This window comes from Penicillium psychrosexuale, assembly GCF_028828465.1.
Source record: "Penicillium psychrosexuale strain IBT 29551 chromosome Unknown utg000002l, whole genome shotgun sequence".
NCBI classification, from domain to species: Eukaryota; Fungi; Ascomycota; class Eurotiomycetes; order Eurotiales; family Aspergillaceae; genus Penicillium; species Penicillium psychrosexuale.
This window is the reverse complement of record NW_026643187.1, coordinates 5,444,513-5,466,981: the sequence shown is the minus strand read 5'-3', so window position 1 is coordinate 5,466,981 and position 22,469 is coordinate 5,444,513. Positions and strand designations below refer to the sequence as shown.

General features: G+C 50.7%; 8 protein-coding genes across 8 annotated transcripts; 2 read left to right on the top strand and 6 right to left on the bottom strand.

Moving 5' to 3' along the window:
• Positions 1-36: 36 nt before the first annotated feature.
• On the bottom strand, positions 37-852 carry N7518_003220 (uncharacterized protein; the record flags this gene model as incomplete). Its single annotated transcript, XM_057184147.1, has 4 exons — positions 37-225; positions 289-579; positions 635-696; positions 753-852. The coding sequence occupies 4 exons, from the start codon at positions 850-852 to the stop codon at positions 37-39; spliced, it is 642 nt and encodes a 213-aa protein (XP_057045597.1).
• Positions 853-1,641: 789 nt separating this feature from the next.
• Positions 1,642-5,545, bottom strand: N7518_003219 (U6 snRNP complex subunit PRP24; the record flags this gene model as incomplete). The annotated part of the gene is made up of 3 exons (XM_057184146.1): positions 1,642-2,694; positions 2,740-2,973; positions 3,023-5,545. The coding sequence occupies 3 exons, from the start codon at positions 5,543-5,545 to the stop codon at positions 1,642-1,644; spliced, it is 3,810 nt and encodes a 1,269-aa protein (XP_057045596.1).
• A 682-nt stretch (positions 5,546-6,227) lies between these two features.
• N7518_003218 (mitochondrial 54S ribosomal protein uL22m) lies at positions 6,228-7,287 on the top strand (the record flags this gene model as incomplete). Its single annotated transcript, XM_057184145.1, has 2 exons — positions 6,228-6,261; positions 6,323-7,287. The coding sequence occupies 2 exons, from the start codon at positions 6,228-6,230 to the stop codon at positions 7,285-7,287; spliced, it is 999 nt and encodes a 332-aa protein (XP_057045595.1).
• A 265-nt stretch (positions 7,288-7,552) lies between these two features.
• On the bottom strand, positions 7,553-8,603 carry N7518_003217 (histidine phosphatase family protein; the record flags this gene model as incomplete). The annotated part of the gene is made up of 4 exons (XM_057184144.1): positions 7,553-7,906; positions 7,958-8,200; positions 8,255-8,461; positions 8,514-8,603. The coding sequence occupies 4 exons, from the start codon at positions 8,601-8,603 to the stop codon at positions 7,553-7,555; spliced, it is 894 nt and encodes a 297-aa protein (XP_057045594.1).
• A 489-nt stretch (positions 8,604-9,092) lies between these two features.
• On the bottom strand, positions 9,093-11,040 carry N7518_003216 (uncharacterized protein; the record flags this gene model as incomplete). The annotated part of the gene is made up of 3 exons (XM_057184143.1): positions 9,093-10,259; positions 10,310-10,495; positions 10,525-11,040. 3 exons carry the CDS (start codon positions 11,038-11,040, stop codon positions 9,093-9,095), a joined length of 1,869 nt encoding a protein of 622 aa, XP_057045593.1.
• A 1,667-nt stretch (positions 11,041-12,707) lies between these two features.
• N7518_003215 (SNF1 family serine/threonine-protein kinase) lies at positions 12,708-15,121 on the top strand (the record flags this gene model as incomplete). The annotated part of the gene is made up of 4 exons (XM_057184142.1): positions 12,708-12,991; positions 13,048-13,880; positions 13,928-14,515; positions 14,565-15,121. 4 exons carry the CDS (start codon positions 12,708-12,710, stop codon positions 15,119-15,121), a joined length of 2,262 nt encoding a protein of 753 aa, XP_057045592.1.
• Positions 15,122-15,920: 799 nt separating this feature from the next.
• Positions 15,921-18,181, bottom strand: N7518_003214 (putative pathogenicity factor; the record flags this gene model as incomplete). The annotated part of the gene is made up of 3 exons (XM_057184141.1): positions 15,921-17,742; positions 17,950-17,988; positions 18,117-18,181. The coding sequence occupies 3 exons, from the start codon at positions 18,179-18,181 to the stop codon at positions 15,921-15,923; spliced, it is 1,926 nt and encodes a 641-aa protein (XP_057045591.1).
• Positions 18,182-19,014: 833 nt separating this feature from the next.
• N7518_003213 (uncharacterized protein) lies at positions 19,015-21,814 on the bottom strand (the record flags this gene model as incomplete). The annotated part of the gene is given in 3 exon segments (XM_057184140.1): positions 19,015-19,223; positions 19,241-21,543; positions 21,597-21,814. The coding sequence occupies 3 exon segments, from the start codon at positions 21,812-21,814 to the stop codon at positions 19,015-19,017; spliced, it is 2,730 nt and encodes a 909-aa protein (XP_057045590.1).
• Positions 21,815-22,469: the final 655 nt, after the last annotated feature.

Genomic DNA, 22,469 nt, shown 5'->3' with positions numbered 1-22,469 from the left:
TTCATCCAGGAGCCATGAATGCTACATCGGGCACTATCAAGTGACTCGAAGCTCATCGTGATCAGGAATCAACTCGTATCCGCCCTCTGAGGGCAAGACCTTACCAGACACAATAACCGCGCCTGCGCATAAAACACTTAAGCACCAGCTAACAGTGCAAAGGATCCAGGACTGGTCAAGTTTCCAGCCGACGAAGAACCGGTCCTCGTTATCGAATAGATATGCCTGTAAACCAAACCATTAGGACAAGTCATCTCGGGCCCAGATATAGGCATATTATCAACCCACCACGATCGACATGCCGGCTGCCTGCACAATAGCAGACAAAGCAACCATCAAACTAAGAAAACTCCACCCATTCTCGCGCAGCTGTTTCCCGCCAGACAGGATAACCAGGTATGTGACCAAGCTAATGCTCTGCAGAACGACAGCAAAGGACATCAAGAACCCGACCGAGCGCCACATAGAGCAGAAGTACCTGTCTTCGCCGTGGCAGTCGTCGCGTTGTGGGAAGCTCTCGCAGGTATCGGTAAGGGAGGAGCAGCGGCGGGAAAGGCCGTAGGAGTATTCGATATCGGGCTGTAGGTTCATATTGTTAGTAGGAGCTTGTCGGTGGTGAATAAAAACATCGTACCTTTTCACTATGGTAGCTGACCCATTTTGGAATGACGATCGATGATACTGTCAAGCCAAATGCTGGGAGATTTTGTTAGTAAGTTCGAGTGTCTGGCTAGTCGCTGAAAGCTGCCTACAGGCTAGAAATATCATCAGCGTCCCGATGTAGACTATTGTCTTTGTGAAAAATCCTGTGTAGTTCCGATCGGTACCGCGAGGTACTAGGTGGAAGTCCATTGCTGTAGGTATGCGATGACGTGGAATATTCACGGTGCTTGGTGATAGCCCTGCACATTGAATGTAGAGCAGCGATATTACGACAAGTGTCAATAGGCCTAAACCCAAGCAAGACACAGGAAATAGAGACGATGCGGGTAAAGGTAGGGATGGTACTCCGTATGAGAGGGGCTAATCGGTCCGATAAGAATCAGGATCACGCGAGACTTTAGGGAGTTTAGCGATTTGAGGAGATGTATATAGATGAAAAGGGGTATATTGTTTCAATAAATCTCTGTGCAACCCATTAGAATGGATCAGAAGGTGTTTTGTATTTCCCCGCAGAGAATCAAGAAGTTGACCAAGTGAAGCCGGTTGACGTCAATGTGTTTTGCATGATCGTGACATCTAGTCCAATCAGACACCTCCATTCTGCAGCGATAATGTATAACATATGGTAAATAAGACATGGATTCTTTATACAGTCAAGTTTAAAGAATCGAAAAAATCACCGATATACTACAGTATATAGATCACCAGTTCTTTCAAGTCACCGGGGCAATGTCTCGGAGACAGCCCCTCGGAACAGACATCATCATTAGAACTAAGAGCAATACAGTCATAATATACACGACGGCATGTGCCACAAACAAAGAAGAAATCATGACGGAAAAGACCGACCCGAGTGAATACATACGGATCTAAAGGAAGCAGCAAGATGACCACCGGAAAACAGACAAACGCCAGCCGAATGAATACATGCCGAAAAAAATATTGCGCCATAGTTGTCGCTATCATTGCACTTGCACTTCATTCCGGACCCTTTCGTGCGAGCATAGCGCGGAAATCATCGTTGCTCTTTTTTGGTTTGCTCTCGCCGTCGGGCGTCGCGTCCTTTTTGTCGCTGGCCGGAAGAGCAGCAGATTGTTTCTGACCGGAACTTGCGATCTGTCGTTTCATCCCAAGACCACCACCCTTCCGAGCACCAGGCTGCTGCGGGCGTCTAATCGGCGCAGTAAGTTGTAGGTTCGTCTTCTTCATTATACGTTCGGGCTTGGCGGATTGCCCTCGGTCTGTTTTGACCTCCGGTTGCGAATTCAACATCTCTCGAACCGTGCCGATATGGAGAGGGCGTCCAGCAATGATCTCCTTCCCTTCGAGCGCCAACGCAGCTTTGCCAGCATCCTGAATATCGACATATTCCACAATAGCACCTTGATGTTCTGGGCGCAAATTGATCGCGATTAAGCGGCCATATGGTTCGACAAGGGTACGGATGCGGGCTTGATTGACGGTATCGGGGACATTCATCAGAGCAAGTGTGCGCTGAGCATGATCACCAACTGGCACTTCAAGACCACGGGCACCGTGGTCTGCCGGGTGTGATGCAACTCGAGAGATGACGAGTTGGTTACCACGCCGGCTGTCCGTGGTAGCAATTTCAACACGAAGAGGACGTGACTTGAACACATGTTCATTCATTGCGACGGCATCATTGGCAGCGTCCTTGGTAGAGAAAGTAACAAAGCCAAACCCTTTACTGGCACCATTCGTCTTTCGCTCAAGCAACACCCTTTCGATTTCACCAAATTTAGAAAATAGTTCTTTCAGATCTTTTTCATTGGCATCCCAGGCAATGTTTGCAACATAAATATCTCGTCCTTCGTATCTGGGGCCACTGCGGGCTGTTCTTTGTCCGGGGTCGGATATTTTGACACTGAGCCGCGTACCATTTTCGAACCGCATTCCATGAAGCTCTGTTGCATGATGGGCAGCACTCGAGGTATCCATCTGCAAGTAGCAGAAGCGTCTAGAAGTGTCAAACTTGAGAGACGGCATTCGAATTTCAAGTACTTCGCCATACTGCTAAAGTCAGCTTTGTCACGAAGGCTAGGGTGAAGCACTTACCTTGCCGAAAAGATTGCGGAAGTAGTCCTCACCCGCATCCGGTGGGTAATTGGTGATCCAAAGTGTCGTCTCTGACCCAATTTGCACGTCGATGATGTTATCAGTGTCGTTGAAGCGCTTTTGGTCACGAGTGATAGCAGCAAGAGCGTCTTCTTTGGTTTCAAACTCGATGATCGCAACCTCGGAGCTTTTCTCGTCTCTACGGAGCATTTTGACGGTATTGATGGTACCGATCTGTTTGGTCAGCTAAGTTCTCCCGATAGTAATTGGATAAGGCACTTACATGACGGAAAAATAGACGAACGCTATTCTCAGTGGTACCTTTAGGCAAGTTCGAGACGATAACAGTCGCATTCTCTCGATCCCGTGGAGGAGGAGCAGGGGCCTCCGCCAGTGCCTCTTGGTTGCGGACCTTTTTAGTTTGCGGCATCCCGTCCTTCTCGTCTTCGCGTTTTCGCTTTTCAGGCGAAGGGACCGCCTGCACTGCGGCCTCCCACTGCTGTTGCTGTTGTTGCTGCTGCTGCTGCTGTGCTGCGGCTGCCTCTAGCGCTTCCCTCTCTCTTCGGGCAGTGACAGCTCGCATCGCTTTCCGAGTCTCAATCACAGCTAGCTGGAGTTCATCTGAGTCCTCATAGTCCTCACAATGTGTAACATATGTCTGAACAATCTTGTCAGGCCAGTCTAGATCTGTTCTTTTGATCGCTTGTTTGAGCACAGCAGTAGCGAAGCTCGGGTTAGGGGTTCGGCGCGCTGCGTCGACAGTTGCCTCGCCTTGCACAAATTTGCTCCAGCAAATCAATTCCCATTCGTAGTAGGCGAGCCAGAATTCATAGCTACTGCCACGGCGAGCAACTAAGCCCTTGAAGGTCTCTCGCGCGCTGTCCCAACTGCCGCTTTCGCTGAGGAAACGGATATAGATTCGCTCCAGACGGAAAAGAGGATCGCCCTGGTACGCCGGGCCATACTTCTTTTCGCCCAGTTCTTGCACGCTTTCGATTGCCGAGCGAATGCCAACTTCTGCAACATCAAGATCTTCGTCGGTTGAGTCGGATAAAAAGGCGCGTCGGCGAAGGTAACTGCACCAGGTGACGTGGACCTTCAAGACTTCCTCCAAACCACCAGCATCAAGCAGTCCAGTGCTGGTCGCCTTGTGTTTGATACTCGAAATCTTGTTGAACGACTGATTCTCTCTTTCCGAGCTTAGCAGGTACTGGGACCACAGGTTTCCAGACCATGGACAGTGACGCGTGGCACGGTCTAGGGTAGAGATTGTCGTGGTAGAAGCGTGGCGATGAATAGATTCGCCGATTAAAAACATGACATAGTCTTCCCAAATCGAAACATCGGTGGGGAAGTGAAGAACAGCGCGCTGATAAATGGCGTTCACCAATTCGAAGTTGAATTCTCCTCGTTTCCGGCGGTTGCGCGTCAATTCCCAATGAATGTACTCGGAGTAAACAGCCCATTCGAGACTACGATCGCCAGACTCTTGCGCTTTGACCAGGCGGAGTTCGAATTCCTCCCGTGCGTTAAAGAGAGCCTTTGCTTCCGCTGCGCGAGCAACAGTTTCACACATAATCTCCTCATACTTGCTGTTGCAATAAGCAGAAATGAAGCTTGAAAACTTTTGGAAGGTCTGTTCCCAGGTGGCGTGGGGAGTTTGCAGACGATGACTGTACAGTCCATGAAGATGGTTGATCTTCTCTTGAGAAGGTTCGCGAGCGATGTCCTGAGCATAAAGATCTAAAAGGCGATCCCAGACCAAGTGGCTGTTGTTGATTCTCCATTTGGTAGCGTCTGCACCTCGCTGCCACACCTCCACGACCGAATCCCATGTGAACACCTCGCGCCCAATCATGCGATCCTCTTCGGTCCACTGGGAACTGGTTTTGCCATGAGCGGAATTGTAGAGATAAAGTACCCATTCGCCGTAGATATTCCACAATTTTGTGCTGCCAAACTCCTCTACCACGGATCGCTGGCAGAGTTCTAGAACAGCAATGCGACCGTCGACATCTTGGGCTAACATACTCTCATCCTGAATCCATTCGGCCCAAAGATCTTCTCCCATCGCGAAAAGCTTGTCCATTTCCTCGCGTGCTGTTTTCAAATCGTTGAGTAGATCATAGCGTCGCGGGTCACCGTGGACATCTGGGTTATTCGGAGGGTAGACGTGGTTAACGAATCCTGCATGCAGCAAGCCGATAAATTGCACGTGCGCGTCATGCGTGTGGGGGTTGAGCGATATTTGATGAAAAAGTTCGGTCGCCAAACGTTGCGCATCTGGATCAAGCGAAGTCGCGGCGTAGGTCCGCTTCGCGGGCCCGTCGCGCCCATCCGACATGGCGAGCTCGAACGACATCCGAGAGGTGGGGGTGTTGTGGTTGATAGAGTTGACGTGGGGGTGAATAGTAGATGGAGATAACTGATGCTCATAGGATTCAGTACTCCGGAGCATGCTGGTCGGTGTTGGACGTTGTGGCTGGTGGTGCTGCATCGAGGCGAGATCCGCTAAGGTATCCATTCCCGGCGTGGATGGTTGTCTCGAATGTACTTCAGTCGGAGAAGTCCCATTTCCTCCGCTCAGTCCTGGCGAAGATTCTCCACTAGGAACATATACGTGCTGTGCCAGAGGCGAAGAGATCTTGCCCTTGCGTCTCGAGCCTGTCCGGGTTCTCTCAATAGCTTTGTGGGGGGATGGCCCTGCAGAGGTGGCCGGTGCGTTGTTCGACGTAGGACCAGGCACGGGCGTCGAATTTCCAGACTTTGGATTCGAGTCCGGCGAAAGAAGCGAACTGATGTCCATATTTGGATAGAGCTTTGGGAGAAGCGATGGGATACTGGGAATTGTCGTAATGGATCCCAGGTACTTTTCGAGCGGAGATCCAGATCATACGACGGTCTTAGTGTACCTCAACACGTCCATTCCTGCATCGGCCGGTCGTGTCCAGATCCTCTTTCGTTGTTGTTCCGGCAAATGACGTAGATTTACTCTTGCGCAGCTGCTTCTGGTGGGTGGCTAAGAATCTAATGGAATGCCTGGAGGGAACGAGAGTCCTTTAACCGAGAGGGCAAGCTGAAATCTCAAGAATATCAGATATTCGAAAGGGATATAAACAACAGGCTGATGGCCTGAAAAGTGAAGGGAGGGATGAAGGAAGATGAAAAGAGAGAGAGAAGAACTGGAAGAGGGAAAGATGAGGCCTAGTGGATACTGTGGAGATGGCTGGGAAGACGAAACAGTAATGTCGCGAGAATGAGGTTCGAATTTGATCCTCAAACATACGACATCATCTCCAGCTGTAGATAAGCCTGTTCTTGTTCTATCGACTGGTGTGGTCACAAGTCGCATATCTTGAAGCTATTCTCAGAAGATCGATCAATTTAAGGTGCCTCAGGCTCCGGTGTCCCGCACAGACCACAAGTGCAGGGAACTTTCACCTTTTTTCCCGACGTGAACTTCTGACAACAACATCCCAACAGCCACAATGGTCTATCGCTCAGGGCAATTGGTCCGGACAGGTATGTTATGCTCATATATTGGATCCTTGACCTCCCCTACTGACTTACTTACCACCTTTAGCTGTCCGGACCGTCTCCTTCGTCCCTCGCCGAACATTGACCTCGACAGCCATCCGTTACGCCGTGAAAGATAGCGAAAGCAAAAAACCGACCGGTTTGTTTTCTTCCTTGAAGAACTTGTTCACGGGGGGATCCAGCCAAAAACCCAAAGTCACCCACCGACCTTCGGCCCCTAAGAAGGAAGAAGGTACTTTAGCAACCTCCATCTTCGGCTCCGACCTTGCCGCACCAGCATCCGGTCCCATGCCATCCAGGGCAACGGGGGAACAAAAAGAAGGTATCTCCGGAAAGTTGGAGGATCGCGACTTAAGTCGCCTGCAAGTGGGATTGGCTCCCGACCCCCGGGCCCAGCTGCGATGGGATAGGAAGATTGCTGTCCGCGAGATCCGGAAACGAGGCCGTGTACCGACAAAGGTGCAAATTAAGCGCACAGAGCGCGAATCGCTCTCCAGATCTCACTGGATCAAGACCTCGCTGAAGAAGCTAGGTCCTCTCGCCCGCCAAATCGCTGGCAAGAATATCGACGAAGCCATCCTCCAGATGCGCTTCAGCAACAAAAAGGCTGCCAAGGACGTGCTGGAACACCTGGAACACGCAAAGAATGTCGCCATCGTCCGTGCCGGTATGGGCCTTGGGGCTTCTGACTCCGAACCAACGAAACCCATTACTGTCATACTGAAGACCGGCGAGCGGCAGAAGATTGCCAACCCCTCTGATATCTACATCCAGGAGGCCTGGGTCAATCGTGGTCCTTACGGATATGAGATGGATCACCGCGCCCGTGGTCAGATCAACCGCATGCGTCCCCCCACTACAAGTCTATCGGTCCTGTTGAAGGAAGAGAAGACTCGCATCCGCGAATGGGAAGACCGTGAGGCCAAGGCCCAGCGGGAGCGCAGAGCTCAGCTTTGGACACAACTGCCAGATCGCAAGATCTCTGCGCAGAACCAGTACTACAGTTGGTGATCGATGCTTTGGCGTTTGTATTATTTATATCTAGATCTTTCGCGTGGACAGTGGTTTTTCATTAGCCGATTGGAGGCGACAATTGCATTTGTGAGAAGTCGCTCTCATCTTTCTTGAGTAGAAGCGACTCATGTACAATACTGAATCAATTTCTTGGATACCAAACCATTGAGACTGGCTGTTCTGTTCTGCTCTTAATATTTATCAACCCCAGCACCCATGTCAGTTATAAAGTTGCAACCCTCCGATCATGCGAGCCCTACAATTATTGCGACTCCAGCTGCGATGGTTCCCCCCTTTCCACCAAAACAAGCACAGGAATCACCGCACCAGTCGCCAATGCAAAGCGACGATGGCCCAAAACCTCCAGAATGCTAGTGATGGCACCCGAATGAGCCGTCAACGAAATATACGTACTCTCATCATGAGCAAAGATATCATTCAAAAGACAGCGCAGCCGCTCAGTGCGATGCTCATCCGACTCACGGACCTCACGATCCCACAACTTATCTTCCTCAGAGAACCCCGCTTCAAATCTATACTCCGGGTACTCGTCTGCAATTTCCGAAGCCGTCGAGCGACGGTCACAAGTGTGCTGACCCATCGTCTCACGGAGTAGCTAGTCTCGTTAGACATTGTACGCTCCGTAGTAGGGATCAAACAGACACACCTCTTTGATAGTCGGCTTAAAAGGATCCGTGCCAGGGATCGCAAGCCGCTGGAACGTAATCTGCGCGGTTTCAAGACACCGGTTCAGGGGGCTCACGTAGTAAGATTCCGGTGACGGGATGCCGGCCTTGATCTGCTGCTCCCAGGCTGCGTGTGCGACTTGTGCCTGGCATCTTCCCTGTTCGGTTAGACGGGCATCGACCCAGCTGCCGTCCTCGTCTCCGTCTTGGAGAGACCAGTATTCCTAGAGATTGGTTGGCGTCTGGTTGGTTTATAGAGGAAATACTCGGTTACTTACATCCCACTTCTTGCTGCCGTATTTGCGCTCGGCGACATTGTGGACGCCCTCGCCGTGGCGTCCGAGGAAGAGGACTTTGAGCTTTTTGCTCTTGCTGGCGTTCTGGCGTTTAATGTGGGCGTCGAAACGCTGCCACTGGCTGTCGGTCTGTTCTACTCCGAGATGCTCGCCGTATTGTTTTTCGATGAGGCCGAAGTTTGATTTCACCTTTCTAGATCGTCAGACAATTATTTTGACAGAATTATTTGGGTCTCTTTACGTAGTCGAAGGTGTCGGGGTCCGTGGCGGGGTCATCCTGGAGGAAATACCCCGTCACTGTAGTGAAGCGGAACAGGGGCGGGGAGTGCATGGTTTTGAAGTCGAAGCGAAGTATACGTGTTGATTTGAACCGTCAGGAACAAGAGAAAGAGGACTGGCGCGGGATTAGGCTCAAGTGGTGGGGACGGCAAAGGATGTCTATCATTTCTGAAAATAACCTCGATAGTACTCCGTATAATCATCAGACATGCAATATTTTGAACTACTTTTGATTGCGTATAAATACTGGTACCGATTCAATAGGAGCTCTAAGAAGGAAGCGATATATTTGGTTGTTGCTGTTGAAACCACATATAACTAATTGTACTTGGGGCTCCAAGATTATTACTGTGAACATACAGGGTTTGCTGGAGATTAAATAATGCAAATGAAATTTCGCTTGATTTCATCATTAGGGACAGCTAACTAGAATGTGACAATAGATATCACCCATGCCCTTTACAATTCAGTATCGTTCAACGCCAGCCAATTATCGGAAGATGTTCCTTCCAGTGACGTTCATCGAAGAACAGCAGAACAGCTATACGAAAGCGTTCCGCAGTCCACCGAGATATAAGCCCTTCTTCGCAGACACAACATGTCGGGCAAATAGAGACAAAGCTTTGTAAACCACGCCCTCAACCCCAGATGCCAAAGACAGTGATGATTGCCAGGCACCAGAAAATGCCAAGGCAGTACTGGTAAGCAGGCGGCGAGTCCTTTCAGCAGCGGATCGAACACGGAGACCGTCTCCGCTGATGAGTGGCCGTCCAGTTCCAGAAAGACCTGATGATCCACGCCGAGACGGCGAGACCGATAGATCGTTTGGCACCGGTAGGAGACCAGACAGTGTTGAGAGTTGCCAGGCAAGTCCTTGTGAAGCCCTGTGATCCGATCCAGGTAGCTGGGTTCCGGAGTTGCGCAGCAAAGTGGAATGGCGCATTCCAAGGCTGCCAGCAACAGTACCTGGCACCATGGACCTTGCCATCGTGGGAGTGGACCTTGTTCGGTGTACATCCAAGCCTGGAGTGCGACCGTCGCAAGCAGTTGAATGGTTCGCCGAGGACGTCTTGACTGTCCTCTCGGACCATGCAACACCAACCGGCGAGGTCGAAACGCACCAGCGCAAGCTGGAACTGCCGGATGACACCCCAGCTGCGTGGGCCGGCCGAGGTGAATTTGAACTGCATGTATTGTGGGGCTGTCCACTTGCTGTGCTCTTGGAGATCTTCTCTTGGGTGACGAGTCGCTCGTGTCCCGCGCATGAGTTGTTTGGGATGTTCTTGCCAGATAGGAGTACGTCGTGTCCGGCACAATGACCCTTCGCGGCGTTTCGGCTCGATGGTAGAACGTTGTCTTGATTCAACGTGCAATTGGAATTTGAATTGAGCTTGCCAGATAGCAGAACAATATCGTGTCCAGGCGGCGTACTCTTTTGAGTCTTCGTCCTGATATTCTGCTTGGTGGTGGGTACTGCGACAGGTAGTCCCATAGATGGATCGACCCCATATGTGCAGCCTGTTGGTTTCCTGATCGCCTTAATGGTGGGAAGCGGTTGAGCTGGGTTGAATGAGTGGTGACCCGGCGAGTCCGAGTACCGTGACTCTGAGGTCGGGACTTGGGGCGTCGTTTGCCTCGGCCGTGGTTGGAGTGCGGCGTTCATCGGAACATCACTGGCACGAGCGGCAGCCTTCTCCAGACAGTTGCACTACTCGAACGTTAGGGTGATCAAATGGTTAATGTGAATGGGAAACGTACTCGCTTATGCTGCTTTTTATGCTTCTCGCAAGCACCGTACTTCCGAGCCTTGATGTAGTTCTCCTTCTGTGCCTGGGAGCGAGGTTTCTGTTTCCTAGGCACATTGGCTGCGGCGTTCATGTTCAAGTCGAGAATCATCTCCATGCCTCCTGGAGGGGTGCCTCGGAGACCGATGTGGTCTCCGGGCTAGGGCGTGGAGAGATGCTCCCGCGAACGTATTCTGACCAGCTTGGGGATGAGAAGCTGGTGTTAGAGTCGGAGGACATATCTAAGTCAAGAGCAGTGTCATCACAAAGGCGCTGCAAGTGTAGTGCAATCCCTGCCTCGCGGCGCTTCTCCTTGATAGAACCAACACGCGGGTCAGCGGCAGCCTGTGCCTCCACCAGGTTCCGGAATGTGTTGCTGCTGTCGTATGGGTTGTACGCCAAGAACGAAGCATCATCGAACAAAGGAACAGCTGGGTCCTGCATGAAACATCCATCCATTCCCATGAACTCTTCTTGTGGGAAATCACAGTTGGTCATGTCGAAGGAGGATTGCATGAAATCAGATGGGGAGGTGAAGATCCCATCTGCCTCGTAGGGCAGAGCTAGGTCTTGAGGTGAGACGGTAGTAGCGGTTGACTGGTCATCGTAGGCTGAAGGGAGATCGAGGAATTGATCGAAGTCAACCCATTCATTGGAGATTGTCGCATCCATCTCAGAGAAGAATTGATCCGCAACGAAAGCCATTGGAAAAGAAAACGTAGAGTGGGTATCACCAAGGGTATCTATTTTGTATGAAAAGGGAAAAGTCAAAGAGAGAGTGCCGTTTTAGTCAGGCCACGTCTAAGGACCCTGAGGCAGTAGGACACTAAGATATCGAGGATATCGTAAAGAAGACGAAAGGAACGGTAACTCTGTATGGCTTCCGGGGAAGGTGAAGGAACCTAGGAGCTAAGGTAGCGGTTGATTCTATGTATGCTCCGATCTCCCAGTCCGCCATTCCCTTTCGAGGTCCCCGACTCGACGCTAATCCGCTTTGGGACCCCGACACCCCGCTTGATCGCTCTAAGCCGCAATATGACTCAATGCACGTACTCCCGGGGTACTTCCTCATCCATACAATTTACTATGAAGCTCTAGGTACCATCCAAGTCTCTTTTACGGGAAGAAAATTCCATTCATCTTCCAGGTTGGTCTCTTTATATAATTTCGACGGATAGATGGATACAATGTACATTATTTTCAAGGCTCCACTCTCTAAAATGCGCAGGAAGAGGTTATATCTCTTGTCTGAATTGCCTAAGATTCAGTGGCTGTGTTGCATAGCCCGACTGCATTTGTACCTTTAGTGCACTGGATAATATAGCCGGCACATTATATCCACGAACCCGCATACATAGTCAACTTAATACCGAAGTCAGTAGACGAAATGCATTATTCTACCACTGGAAATGTGTAAATAATGAACAATCTCGATCAATTGACTTTCAGCCACAGTTCTTTAAGGGTATTGTTGACCCACTGCCTATGACACAGATTTTCTCGGATCGCTTCGGCGAAATCTCTTTAAAAAAATAAAAAGACAAGAAGCTTTATGTTGTATTTGTTAACTAGCTCTAGTTAGTTGTTAGTCTGCGGAGACACAGACCAACCTTTGAGCTAGGATCATATGCATTGCATTAGGGCTGGCATAAGGATATAAAAAGGAGCTGCTGTGTTGAAACTTGACCGACAAAGCTTGGCTGATATATAACATAGGACGTCAAGGTGAATATTCAGAGTATAGTAGTAATTGAAAAGAAGTCTCTTGATATATAGACTCTATATGTTACCCATCATAACGGGTTTCCTTGCTAACATGTCCTGCAAATGTAGATATCACAGTGGACAATAGGTGATGTGCCCCAGAACTAGCTTAGGTAAGGTCTAGAACTCCATCAATGTCCACAAACGAGGTTGATTGAAAATCATGCCCAAGTGGCTCCCCAGATCTCATTGATCTTCCTATTTAATATTGGCTTAATCACTCAACCTCATCCAAAACTTCAGTCCATTTTGGTTTCTTCACTTCTTCAACCCCTGACAAGCAAATTTACCCCTCCATCCCCCACCCGACAACAGCTGCCCAGCTCCACATTCGGTTCTATTGTGGGGAGGGTCGAGACTGATCAATTGATTGGCGCCTGGCAAATGTTTGGAGAGAAAAATTAGAGAGAAAAACCTCCCGAGCACTGAACGGTCTGCACAGTCAGCAGTCCCGACCGCTGAATCGTCTGGAAAATCAATCACGTCACGTTGGCATTATTCCCGACCATGGCCGCTGCATTCGACGAGGAAGACCTCGCTATTCCCCTCCCATCCGACCGTGATCGTCCGCGTGAACGTGCGAGACCTCCCCCTCCAACCCCTCCGCCATGGCCATGCCCGCGCCCTCGAGGCCGACCAGCAAGATCGAGGACCCATTGCAGTCACCGTCGACTACCCGAGACATGCAACGCCTCGACCAGTACCAGACTATACGGGTCTTGGGCGAGGGTTCCTTTGGCAAGGTGAAGCTCGCCATTCACCAGCCAACTGGACGTCAAGTTGCTCTGAAGATCATCTCACGACGCAAACTACTCTCCAGAGATATGGTTGGGCGCGTGGAGCGAGAAATCCAGTACTTGCAATTGCTACGACACCCACACATCATCAAATTGTACAATTTCAATCCACATTGAAATTGGGATTTCAGTTGGCTGACCAATGATTTAGGTATACGGTGATTGCGACCAAGACCGATATTGTGATGGTGCTGGAGTACGCAGAGCGAGAGTTGTTCGATTATCTCGTGAGGAAGGGCAGATGCGGCGACGATGAAGCCCGGAAATTCTTCCAGCAAATTATCTGTGCTGTGGAATACTGCCACCGACACAAGATTGTACACCGTGACTTGAAGCCCGAGAACCTGCTCATCGACAACCAGAAGAACGTTAAGATTGCGGATTTCGGTTTGAGTAATATCATGACGGATGGCAACTTCCTGAAGACCAGCTGCGGTAGCCCGAACTACGCTGCGCCAGAGGTCATCTCTGGAAAACTCTATGCCGGTCCCGAGGTCGATGTGTGGAGTTGTGGTGTCATTCTGTATGTGTTGTTGGTGGGCCGTTTGCCTTTCGATGATGACTACATTCCAGCCCTTTTCAAGAAGATTGCAGCGGGCACCTTCCACATACCTGGATATGTTTCATCCGGGGCAGCTCGTTTGATCCGGGCAATGCTTCAAGTTCATCCCGTCCACCGCATTACAATTCCTGAGATCAGAGAGGACCCATGGTTTAAGAAAAATCTCCCCAAGTACCTGGAACCACCACGAGAGGAATTCATCGCCCCAGGGGTGGACCCGAAGAAGGTTGATTCTGCGAGGCTTGACATAGCAAAGCCTATATCAGTCCAGAGCAAAATCCATCGAATTGCAGTTTCCAAGCTCGAACGAAGCATGGGGTATGGCCGAGAAGATATCGAAGAGGCATTGAGACAAGCGGAACCCAGCGCGATCAAGGATGCCTTCTCCATCGTTGTTGAGAATGAGATGATGCAAACTAATTGTAAGTCTTGATCTACTAAATTAACCTACCTCTGCTAACGACGATAGCACCCTCGGATGATAATTTGTTAGCTCAAAATGCCCAGAAAGGAGCTGCGCCTTCATCTGCGGATCGGACTCCTGCGCCTCGTCATCAAGGGACCCCTGCTCCCACCATGGACAGGACCGCTAGTGCACCGCGCCGTAGGGCCTCGGAAGATCCACAGCAATCAGACGAGGACGAACTCCGCGTTAGCCACGTCCGAATCCTCCCTACTAGCTTGCCGTACGTTCACGACCAACTCATGGAACAACGTGATCGCGATAAAAGAGCTCGCAACCAAATGCTCGAGCAGCGTCGCCAAGAGGCCATCAAGCTTGACCCAGAGGGACAGGGATCTGCCTACCGGGACATGTCTCCCGAAGAACAGGCTGCCACAGCCCGTGCATTGAAGCCCCACTCACGCAGTGTCGTCGACTTGGACAAGTTGCGATTCGAGCCGCCAACCGGTCAACCCCTAGAAAAACAGCCCAAACGGAGCCGTAAATGGCAGTTTGGTATTCGGTCCCGAAACCAGCCATATGAAGCCATGCTGTATCTGTACCGGGCAATTGCTGCCCAGGGTGGATTGTGGGATATTCAACCCGTGGAATCAGGTATGTTTCCACCCATTACCCATTTTGAGCCGATTCTTATATTCTCTAGGCACTAATATTGGTCCCGATGCGACCCCCTCCCCTGATAAGCCCAAACCCTTGCAGAGCAAATACCCCGACCTCCCATCCGACTACTACATTCCCAAGGACCCATGGTTTATCCGTGCACGCCTGCTGAAAGAAGGCATCAACCCTCCTGGAGACACCACCAGTGCTTACAGTAGCCGCAGTGATCTCGAGGAACTGCGCCGCCGTTTCAACATCTCGGGAATCTCTGCTCCAACAGAAGACAGGGGCAGAGAACCCCAGTCCTCCGTCCCCGAAAGCGCTAGCGGGGCCTCCTCGGTCAATGTACCAAGCGGACTCCAGAAGATCACCTACGGTGTCTGGGTCTTCCTCGACATACAGCTCTACCAACTCGAAGAGAACAACTACATGGTCGACTTCAAATGCGATGGCTACCAGAACGTGATCCGCGCTCATGGCGAAACCGAATGGCATCCCATCAGCAGACGCCTCAAGAACAAGGAGAAGGAAGTGACCAGCCCTTACCCCTTCCTTGATGTGGCGTCTGATCTCGTCGCCCAGCTGGCTGTGGCAAGCTAGACCAGTCTGTTTAGAGACCTGAATTTGGCATTTTTTTCATACAAAAACTACCATGATAATTATCTTACATTAATTTCTTTTTTGATTCATATTACTTGGGTGGTTGTATAGGGACTTTTTCGTTCCTTGCATTTCGGTGTCTTTAGCAAGCGTGTCGTATTGTTGCGGTTGTCTACATTGTACGGAGTATGTGTCCTGGATCTTCTTCTTACTTGTCTTTTTTTTTTCTTTCGCACGCAAATATTCGTTCAATTAGATTTTCACTGCTTATGAGTGCATCAATATGTATCTCGGTAGTCTCTGATGAAGCTGAAATGGGATTTGAGATCTCAAATTCCGAATGTCGTTGAAATAGCCTTCAACTGTCAGACATAATCCTATATTGTATATGGTGTTTGCCAACTTAGAATTAATAAAGACAACTACATGACCAGGCAATTATTGATCAGACCTCAACGCAATGGGATTGAATTTAATTGTTTGCTGTGCACGGAAATATATCTTCTCACATTTCCTTCAGATTTCAACTTCTCTTACATCAAATTTCTATCACCGCCGCTTCATTATTTCGAAAATTAAATTCGTCCGCGATATTCCCGCGAAACGCGCGATCACAGAGCATACTTAAAGTCTCTTCGGCACTCTAATCAACTCGACTTCTGCAACATTCCGGCGGAGCATCATCCGTTAATAACCTGATCCTTTTCCTTTATTTGACATCAATAGAACCCGGACACATGAGCTCAGATATGAGCGATCCTCACGAGTCACAACCCAAATTGCCGATTCCAATGGAAGACTACATGTCATTCTCCGCCTCCTCCTCCTCCTCCTCATCCTCCTTGATGGTCTTCTTGTTCAAGCTCTGGCCAGGGACACGATCTAGGGCCTTGATATAGACCCGCTCGCTGCGGCGGCGCTGGCTCTCAGACTGGCCACGGTTGGTCCCAGCCCTGCCGATGTGAGGCTGCACCTGCAAGAGATTGACCCCAGCGGTGTCAACAGCAGAAACAGCAGAATCAGACTCGAGGCGGCCCTCACGGTGCTGCGCTGTTGTAGCTGCAAAGTCACCGTTTGAGGCCTGGCTGGATCCAGCAGCATTGGTGTCCCGGTTATCCTGGATTTCTCCAAGGATATGTCCACTAGGGATTCTCTGCTCCGACTCGTCCTTGATCTCGGGCTCGTTCATTTTCATGTTCATGGGGCCGTTTGTGGCAGACCGCTGCCGCAGAGCAGCCTCCTTCACCCAGGGCTTGAAATGGGGGAGGATTTCGACGTCGGGAAATCGAACCGTGCTAGAACGCAGGGGGAGGGGGTCTCGGCCCTTTGCGGTACGTCCCTTTCGGATGCTCGAGGATGCACCTCGACGAAGGCTTCCTGATTTGCCTGGGGACTTGGGAACGTTGTTGAGCTGCTGTTGCGCTCTTTCCTGGTTTCGCAGCCGGACCATGTGGCTGCGCACCATTTCGATGATCTGGCGGATTTCCTGGAAGGTCTTGCCATGGCCAACGTGTTGCCGAAGCCAGTCTGGGACAGGGGCGATGATGGCAGTTGGGTGTCTACGGCCTGGACGGGTGACAACAGCCGAAGACTTGGTGCCCTGATCTTGGGCCTTGCCGGAGGGAGTGACCTCTTTCTGCTTGGAGGTCTCAGTGGTGGTTGTGCCTTCAGCTTCACGCCCGACACGCATTTGCTCTCGTCGGCGAAGGATGAGCTCGAAGCTCTCCACTCCATCCCAGCTCTCCATGCGGGTCAGTGACTCAAGCAGGAGGTCACACTGTGTGAAAGGCCACTGATCTGCGCGATACCGGGCACGCTGGTAATGCTTCCGGCAGTAGTGGACCCAAACTCCGAGTGGAAACAGCTTGGTGACGGCCTTGTTTCTGCCGAAGACATGCGATACTACCTTTCGGTAGTGCATTCCATCAGGCGAGGGATGCATTCGGCATGGTGCAGCAAATTCACACAAATGGTCCTCGTAGTTGTCGTCGAGGTCCTCCTCCTCTTGCTTGGCGAGCGGGGGTCTTTCGGGCCCTTGCACCTGTTGTTGCTGTTGCTCCTGGGGGTATCCATACCAATTGCCATCATTGAGATGGTAACTCTGTCCCAGAGAGTCCCCTGGGAGGCTCAAAGCAAGATCACGACCACCACTATGGGTGTCGCCCGGGAACAGTGTCGGAGAAGAGCTAGGCAGATTCAGAGGCATCAGGTCATTGATGCCAGGCGGGACATACACCTCCCGAGGATAGTGATTGAATCCCCTCGCTGGCCCTGTTGGTAGATCCTGGGATTCAAGATGCCCATTGGGCTGAATCGAGGTGTAAGGGCTTCTACTGCGAGCCCTTTCATGGTCTCGCACCTGGCCACCTTGATCCAGTCTGTCTCTGAATGGGTTGGCAAGATCAGCCGCACTTCTGAGCTCCGCTCCCCGAATTGGATTATAAACACGGTATGATCCATTCGTGCTGGTGAACTGGGGACCAGCCGCATATCCTGGGCTGTATTGGATGGGTGCGGAATCGATTGTGCCCAGAGGTATCAATGGTGAACTGGGGGGAGGAGAGAGAAGTAGCGACAGCGCTCGGTTCTCTTGGTGGATTGTATGAGTGGGACTGTCAGGACTAATACTTTGTTTAGCTGAAATCTTCATAGAACACGATGCTTCCAACATCCCAGATGGGATTGTATCACATAGCACTGTTCGTAGATGGACAAGTAACAGCAAGGCAAAGGACTAGCAAAAGACCAAAGCTAAAGGTGTGACACCAGATAGAATAGGCTTGGATGCTAGGCACACAGCGAAGCCAGGGGATATATCATATACTCACGTCAAAGCATCTTGGTCGATGTGGACATTGTTGCTAGGTCTGAGCTCTATAGGTTAGCAAAGCGATCCCAAGACAAAATCAAAAGACGTGCACGTCAACAAGCCACAAAGGAAGGACGCGTAGGTCTTCCAACGCATAAAAACCGAATAGATTGAGAGGATACATACATTTTCACGTTCTCCTCAGGGAGGTGGCCTTGATGGCCTCGGACGTCAGAGCCCTGACCTTGCATGGCTGTGGATATGCTAAACAAGACAAGACAAGGACGAAGGGAGATGGGAAGTACGTTCTTGATGAGGGACGCACTACCTGATGGCTTTTGATAGCAAAGCTGTCTGATAATGTGGAAGGGTCCAAGTGTTGGGCCAAAATGAAAAGGAAAGCAGGGTGCGAGGATAGGATAGAGGAGGAAGAGGAGAGCTGTAATAAGATGGGGCTTTATAACTTTGCAGGAACTTTCCTACAGCGTTTGCCTTGGGTCGAGTTCAGATGGTTTTTTTTTTTTATTTGTGTGCTGGTTAGTAGCCAGTAGCAATTGGAACAACCTAGTCTCTAGGATCGATTTATTGGGTATGACGGTATTTATATCTAGAGAGACATGATCATCTATTCAGGTAATGAGGTTGGCACGACCTGAGCATGATGTCTCCATACAAGACAGAATTTGCCAAGAGACGACCACAGGCAGCTCGAGCTAACAGGGAATATAATCACTGTAGAATCCAGGATATCAAGAAGACTTATATAGGTAACACCGAGGGCTACTGTCAGACCATCGAGCAACTAACTACATCAATGACTTGTCAACATACTCTTCGATCTACGGAAACACTCATCTAGTAAGAGTCAAGATGTCACTTTACGATATCATTCCAAGCTTGGTTATTCCCGTTATGGTGTACATGATCAAGCCCCATTTCCCCGTAGATCAGGTCCATAACGCCAGAGAAATGCAGTCTGAAAACAAGAATCGAAACGGACCAGAGAGATACACCAACCACACCAAGGACCCCAAAGAAACATAGCAGTACATAAATCATGCATAAATGTAAAAAGCAAATCATTTTACCTAGCGTAGCCGATTGACGCTGGCTGTCTTGGGACGTATTTTCGAACAGCCCCCCGGCCAGGGTTGCAGGCAGCAGAGCCAATGTCAATCGTACTCAGCTCTAGACTGAGGGCATCCATGCGGTCATTTCCGTTTGTATTGCCAGACATGACGGGATAGCTTGGAGCTCCCCCCGTGATTGGCACCTTGCTTGGAATCGGGGGACCTGGGCTGTAGTCATACAGTGGCTTACGAGACCCTGGATTCGGAGAAACAGAGCCCCGGGAAGAGCGCGGCCGGCCAACCGAAGTGGTCGCGCTGTAGGCCCGACTTCGCGCGTAGCTGTCAGAGCGTTCACGCGCATAGTCCGGCCGAGGTGGAGCTCGAACCATTGACCCTGGATTTGCGTGCACTTGGGGGGTGTGAACTTGACTGGGCGATCTGGTGCATAGGTGTTGTTCTCAGTTTTGAATGCTACGCGTGGCTGGCCTGTGCTGCGTGGTGGGGGAGCGTCATTGCCTCTAGAAGTTGGCCGGGGCGAGTTTTTGAAGCGGATGATGACCTCAGGCTTGCGGTTCTTCCTTTCTGGTTCGGGTGCCCATGTATCAGTGGGAAGATGGTCGGAGGGGTCAATCTCCCGACCATCATCTCCTATGATTGGGTGATCTCCGTCTCGACGGGGTTCAGTCTTTCCACGTATCACAGCATCTCTAGCTTGCAAAGGCGTGTTGTATGCCGGGGAAGGATCTCGGTTGGTATTGTGAGAGGCATTCGGGTTTAGAGAGATGTAGGAGTCCGGAGAGAAAGGGACTGAAGAGCCACCACCGACGTCTGAAGTAGAGGGCCGCGGACTGACGGACTTCCGAGTCACAGCCCGCATATCAGAGCTGACAGATCCACCTCTGCTAGAAGTGGGCCTTTGTTCGATAGGGTTGGGGGACGTTCGCAGACTGTAGACAGGAGCATCGTAGTGAACGGGTACTGATACAGGAGCTAGTACAGGCGACTGGGAGATCATCATCTCATCGTCCCATTGCGTGCTGCGTCTGCGGACTGATCGCTCAAATGCTGCTTTCTCAGATGGGTCTTCCACTTCATGACCTGCAACGAGGCTTGCGGGCATTGCGGGAGAGTTCCCCATCATAGAAGGCTCCTCATAGCGATCGTGGTGGGACGAGGTAGGCATGCTTGATGGTAGATTGGGAACCGAGGATCGAGGTGTGGACTGGGGTGTATAGGCTGCATACGAGTGGGGTGATGATTGCGGGGTGGGCAGTTGAGAGTGCCTTCGTGACCGATGTGCCGGTGGAGGAGGGGGCGGTCCGTTATCATCTTCATCCTCTACTCGTGGTTGCATTCCAGCATACTCTGGGTGCCAATCATGACCATGAGCCGTGATTTGTAGAGGGCGAGATCTTGGATGGTATCTCGGTTCATCCACAGATCCTAAAAAGGAAGACATGAACTCTGAACCTGACACATCGTGTGGATGCGTTGCCCCATATGACATAGGGTCTGGATTGTATCGCGGTTGCTCTATTTGAGAGTAGTCTTGAGAGGAAAGGTATGAAACTTCCTCATAGGGATCTGCCTCGTACTGGCTTTGCCTGGTGAGGCGATAGTCTCTCGAAGGTGGCCGATCATACTCGGAACGATTCCGTAGTTGCTGTTGCTGTTGCTGTTGCTGTTGCTGCTGCTGTTGCAGTTGTTGTTGATGCAGCTGTTGTTGTTGCAGCTGTTGTTGTTGCTGCAGTTGTTGTTGATGCAGCTGTTGTTGATGCAGCTGTTGTTGTTGCAGTTGAAATTGCTGCTGTTCCTGTTCCTGCTGCTGCTGCTGTAGCATACGCGGATCATATGTATTTTCCATAACTTCATTGGAAGCGTAAGGCATTTCATGGGTGATTTTTCGGCGGAGAGGAGCAACAGATGCAGTGTCCCATCCTTGAGCGTGGCTATCGCTCTCATACCCACCCCGGGAGGGAGGCGGCACAGGAGAAGGGGCATGATATGTTGATGCATCGTAAGCAGGCTCTGAATATCTCGGGGCATATGTGCTTTCCGGAGCACTAGATGCGATGTTTGAATGCTCAGGAATGGCGGGTCTCGACGGGACCGGTTGTTGAAGTGGAGGTGGAGAGTGAGCTTGTTCCACAGGTGGTCTCGCCGGAGCCCCTGAAGGACCACTGGGTAAGGGTCGTCGTTTGACATCTTTCAATTGCCGGGGGCCAGACAAGCCCGTGCTGCCTGGAGTACTAGGGACCTTGCCTTGGACCCGGTCGGCGGCTTCTTGTCGGCGTCCAATGAGAACCTCATCTTGTTGTCTCGTATCGTAGTAGGTCATTTCAATCCGGATATCCCCGGCATATTTCCCACGGTATTGAAGTGGGTGCCAGTGATCATTCTGGCTTCCACCCGGAATGATCAAGCTTTGTAAATCCACCCAGGTTTCACCGATCAGGTCGGTCTTCTTATCGTCATTGAACACGGAGACCTTCAATTTGAAGTAGTCGGGTGATTCGTGTACGGTAAATCGGAGTTCCGAGTCCCTAGGCAGGTAAGCTTATCTTCCATTTGTACATCTATCAGGCTCAATGCTTACCATCGAGGAGTTTGTCCACCTCGCAAGTCTGTTTGTGTCTTCTTTGCCTCCTTGCCTAGTCGTGCTGCAGCATAGGGATTCTGCTTGCCCATAGTCTTCCGGTTGGGTAGGTTCTTCGCTCGGTCAACGATAGCGACCAATGTGCCAATAATGGGGCCATCGACGGATATGTCGGCGAAGATGCCCGCCGCATGGTTGACCTTGGAGATCTTCGACATTTCGTGACCAGTTGCTAATCACTGGATGTATTGAATATGAGCAGAAAAGACCATAGAGTCAATGTCTACAGTGTGGAGAGGGGGAAGGAGAAAAGAGAAAACATACTCTTAGAATGTCCTATACGGGGATTGGAGGTGGCTGGGGGGTTTGTAACAGATCCTCAGATATGATTGGTTCCTACCCCTGGCGGTGTCTGGACGGGGCGATTCATCCATACCATGGATACACAAACCTTGCATGCGAGTAAACAATGGAACTGGGAAGCTACGACCACCGCTACCGAGTTAGGAAGCCACTGGGTTAGGTAAGTCGCTCTCTATTTGCACCTCGTGCCATTCTCAATCCTATTTTGTATATATATCCTCGTGTATGCTGCGATATATCTCATGATGTCATTCAAATCATCTTCAGTTGGCCAACCCCGGTCAGGTATTCCCGCATGTAGTGGATCCCTCAGCGCGATCTGATCCCGCGGCCTCATCGGATTCCCAGCCACCGCGGGTTCAGAGATTTATATTGTATATCGCCGATCATTGGATGGTCCAGACACTATCGCTATTCATCTACAGTGCCTCGTACCGAGTATGCTCGGTCCTCTTGCCAGTGAAAAAAAAAGTGCCGGTTCCAGCGGCATTTGGGCTTCAATAAGCTGTG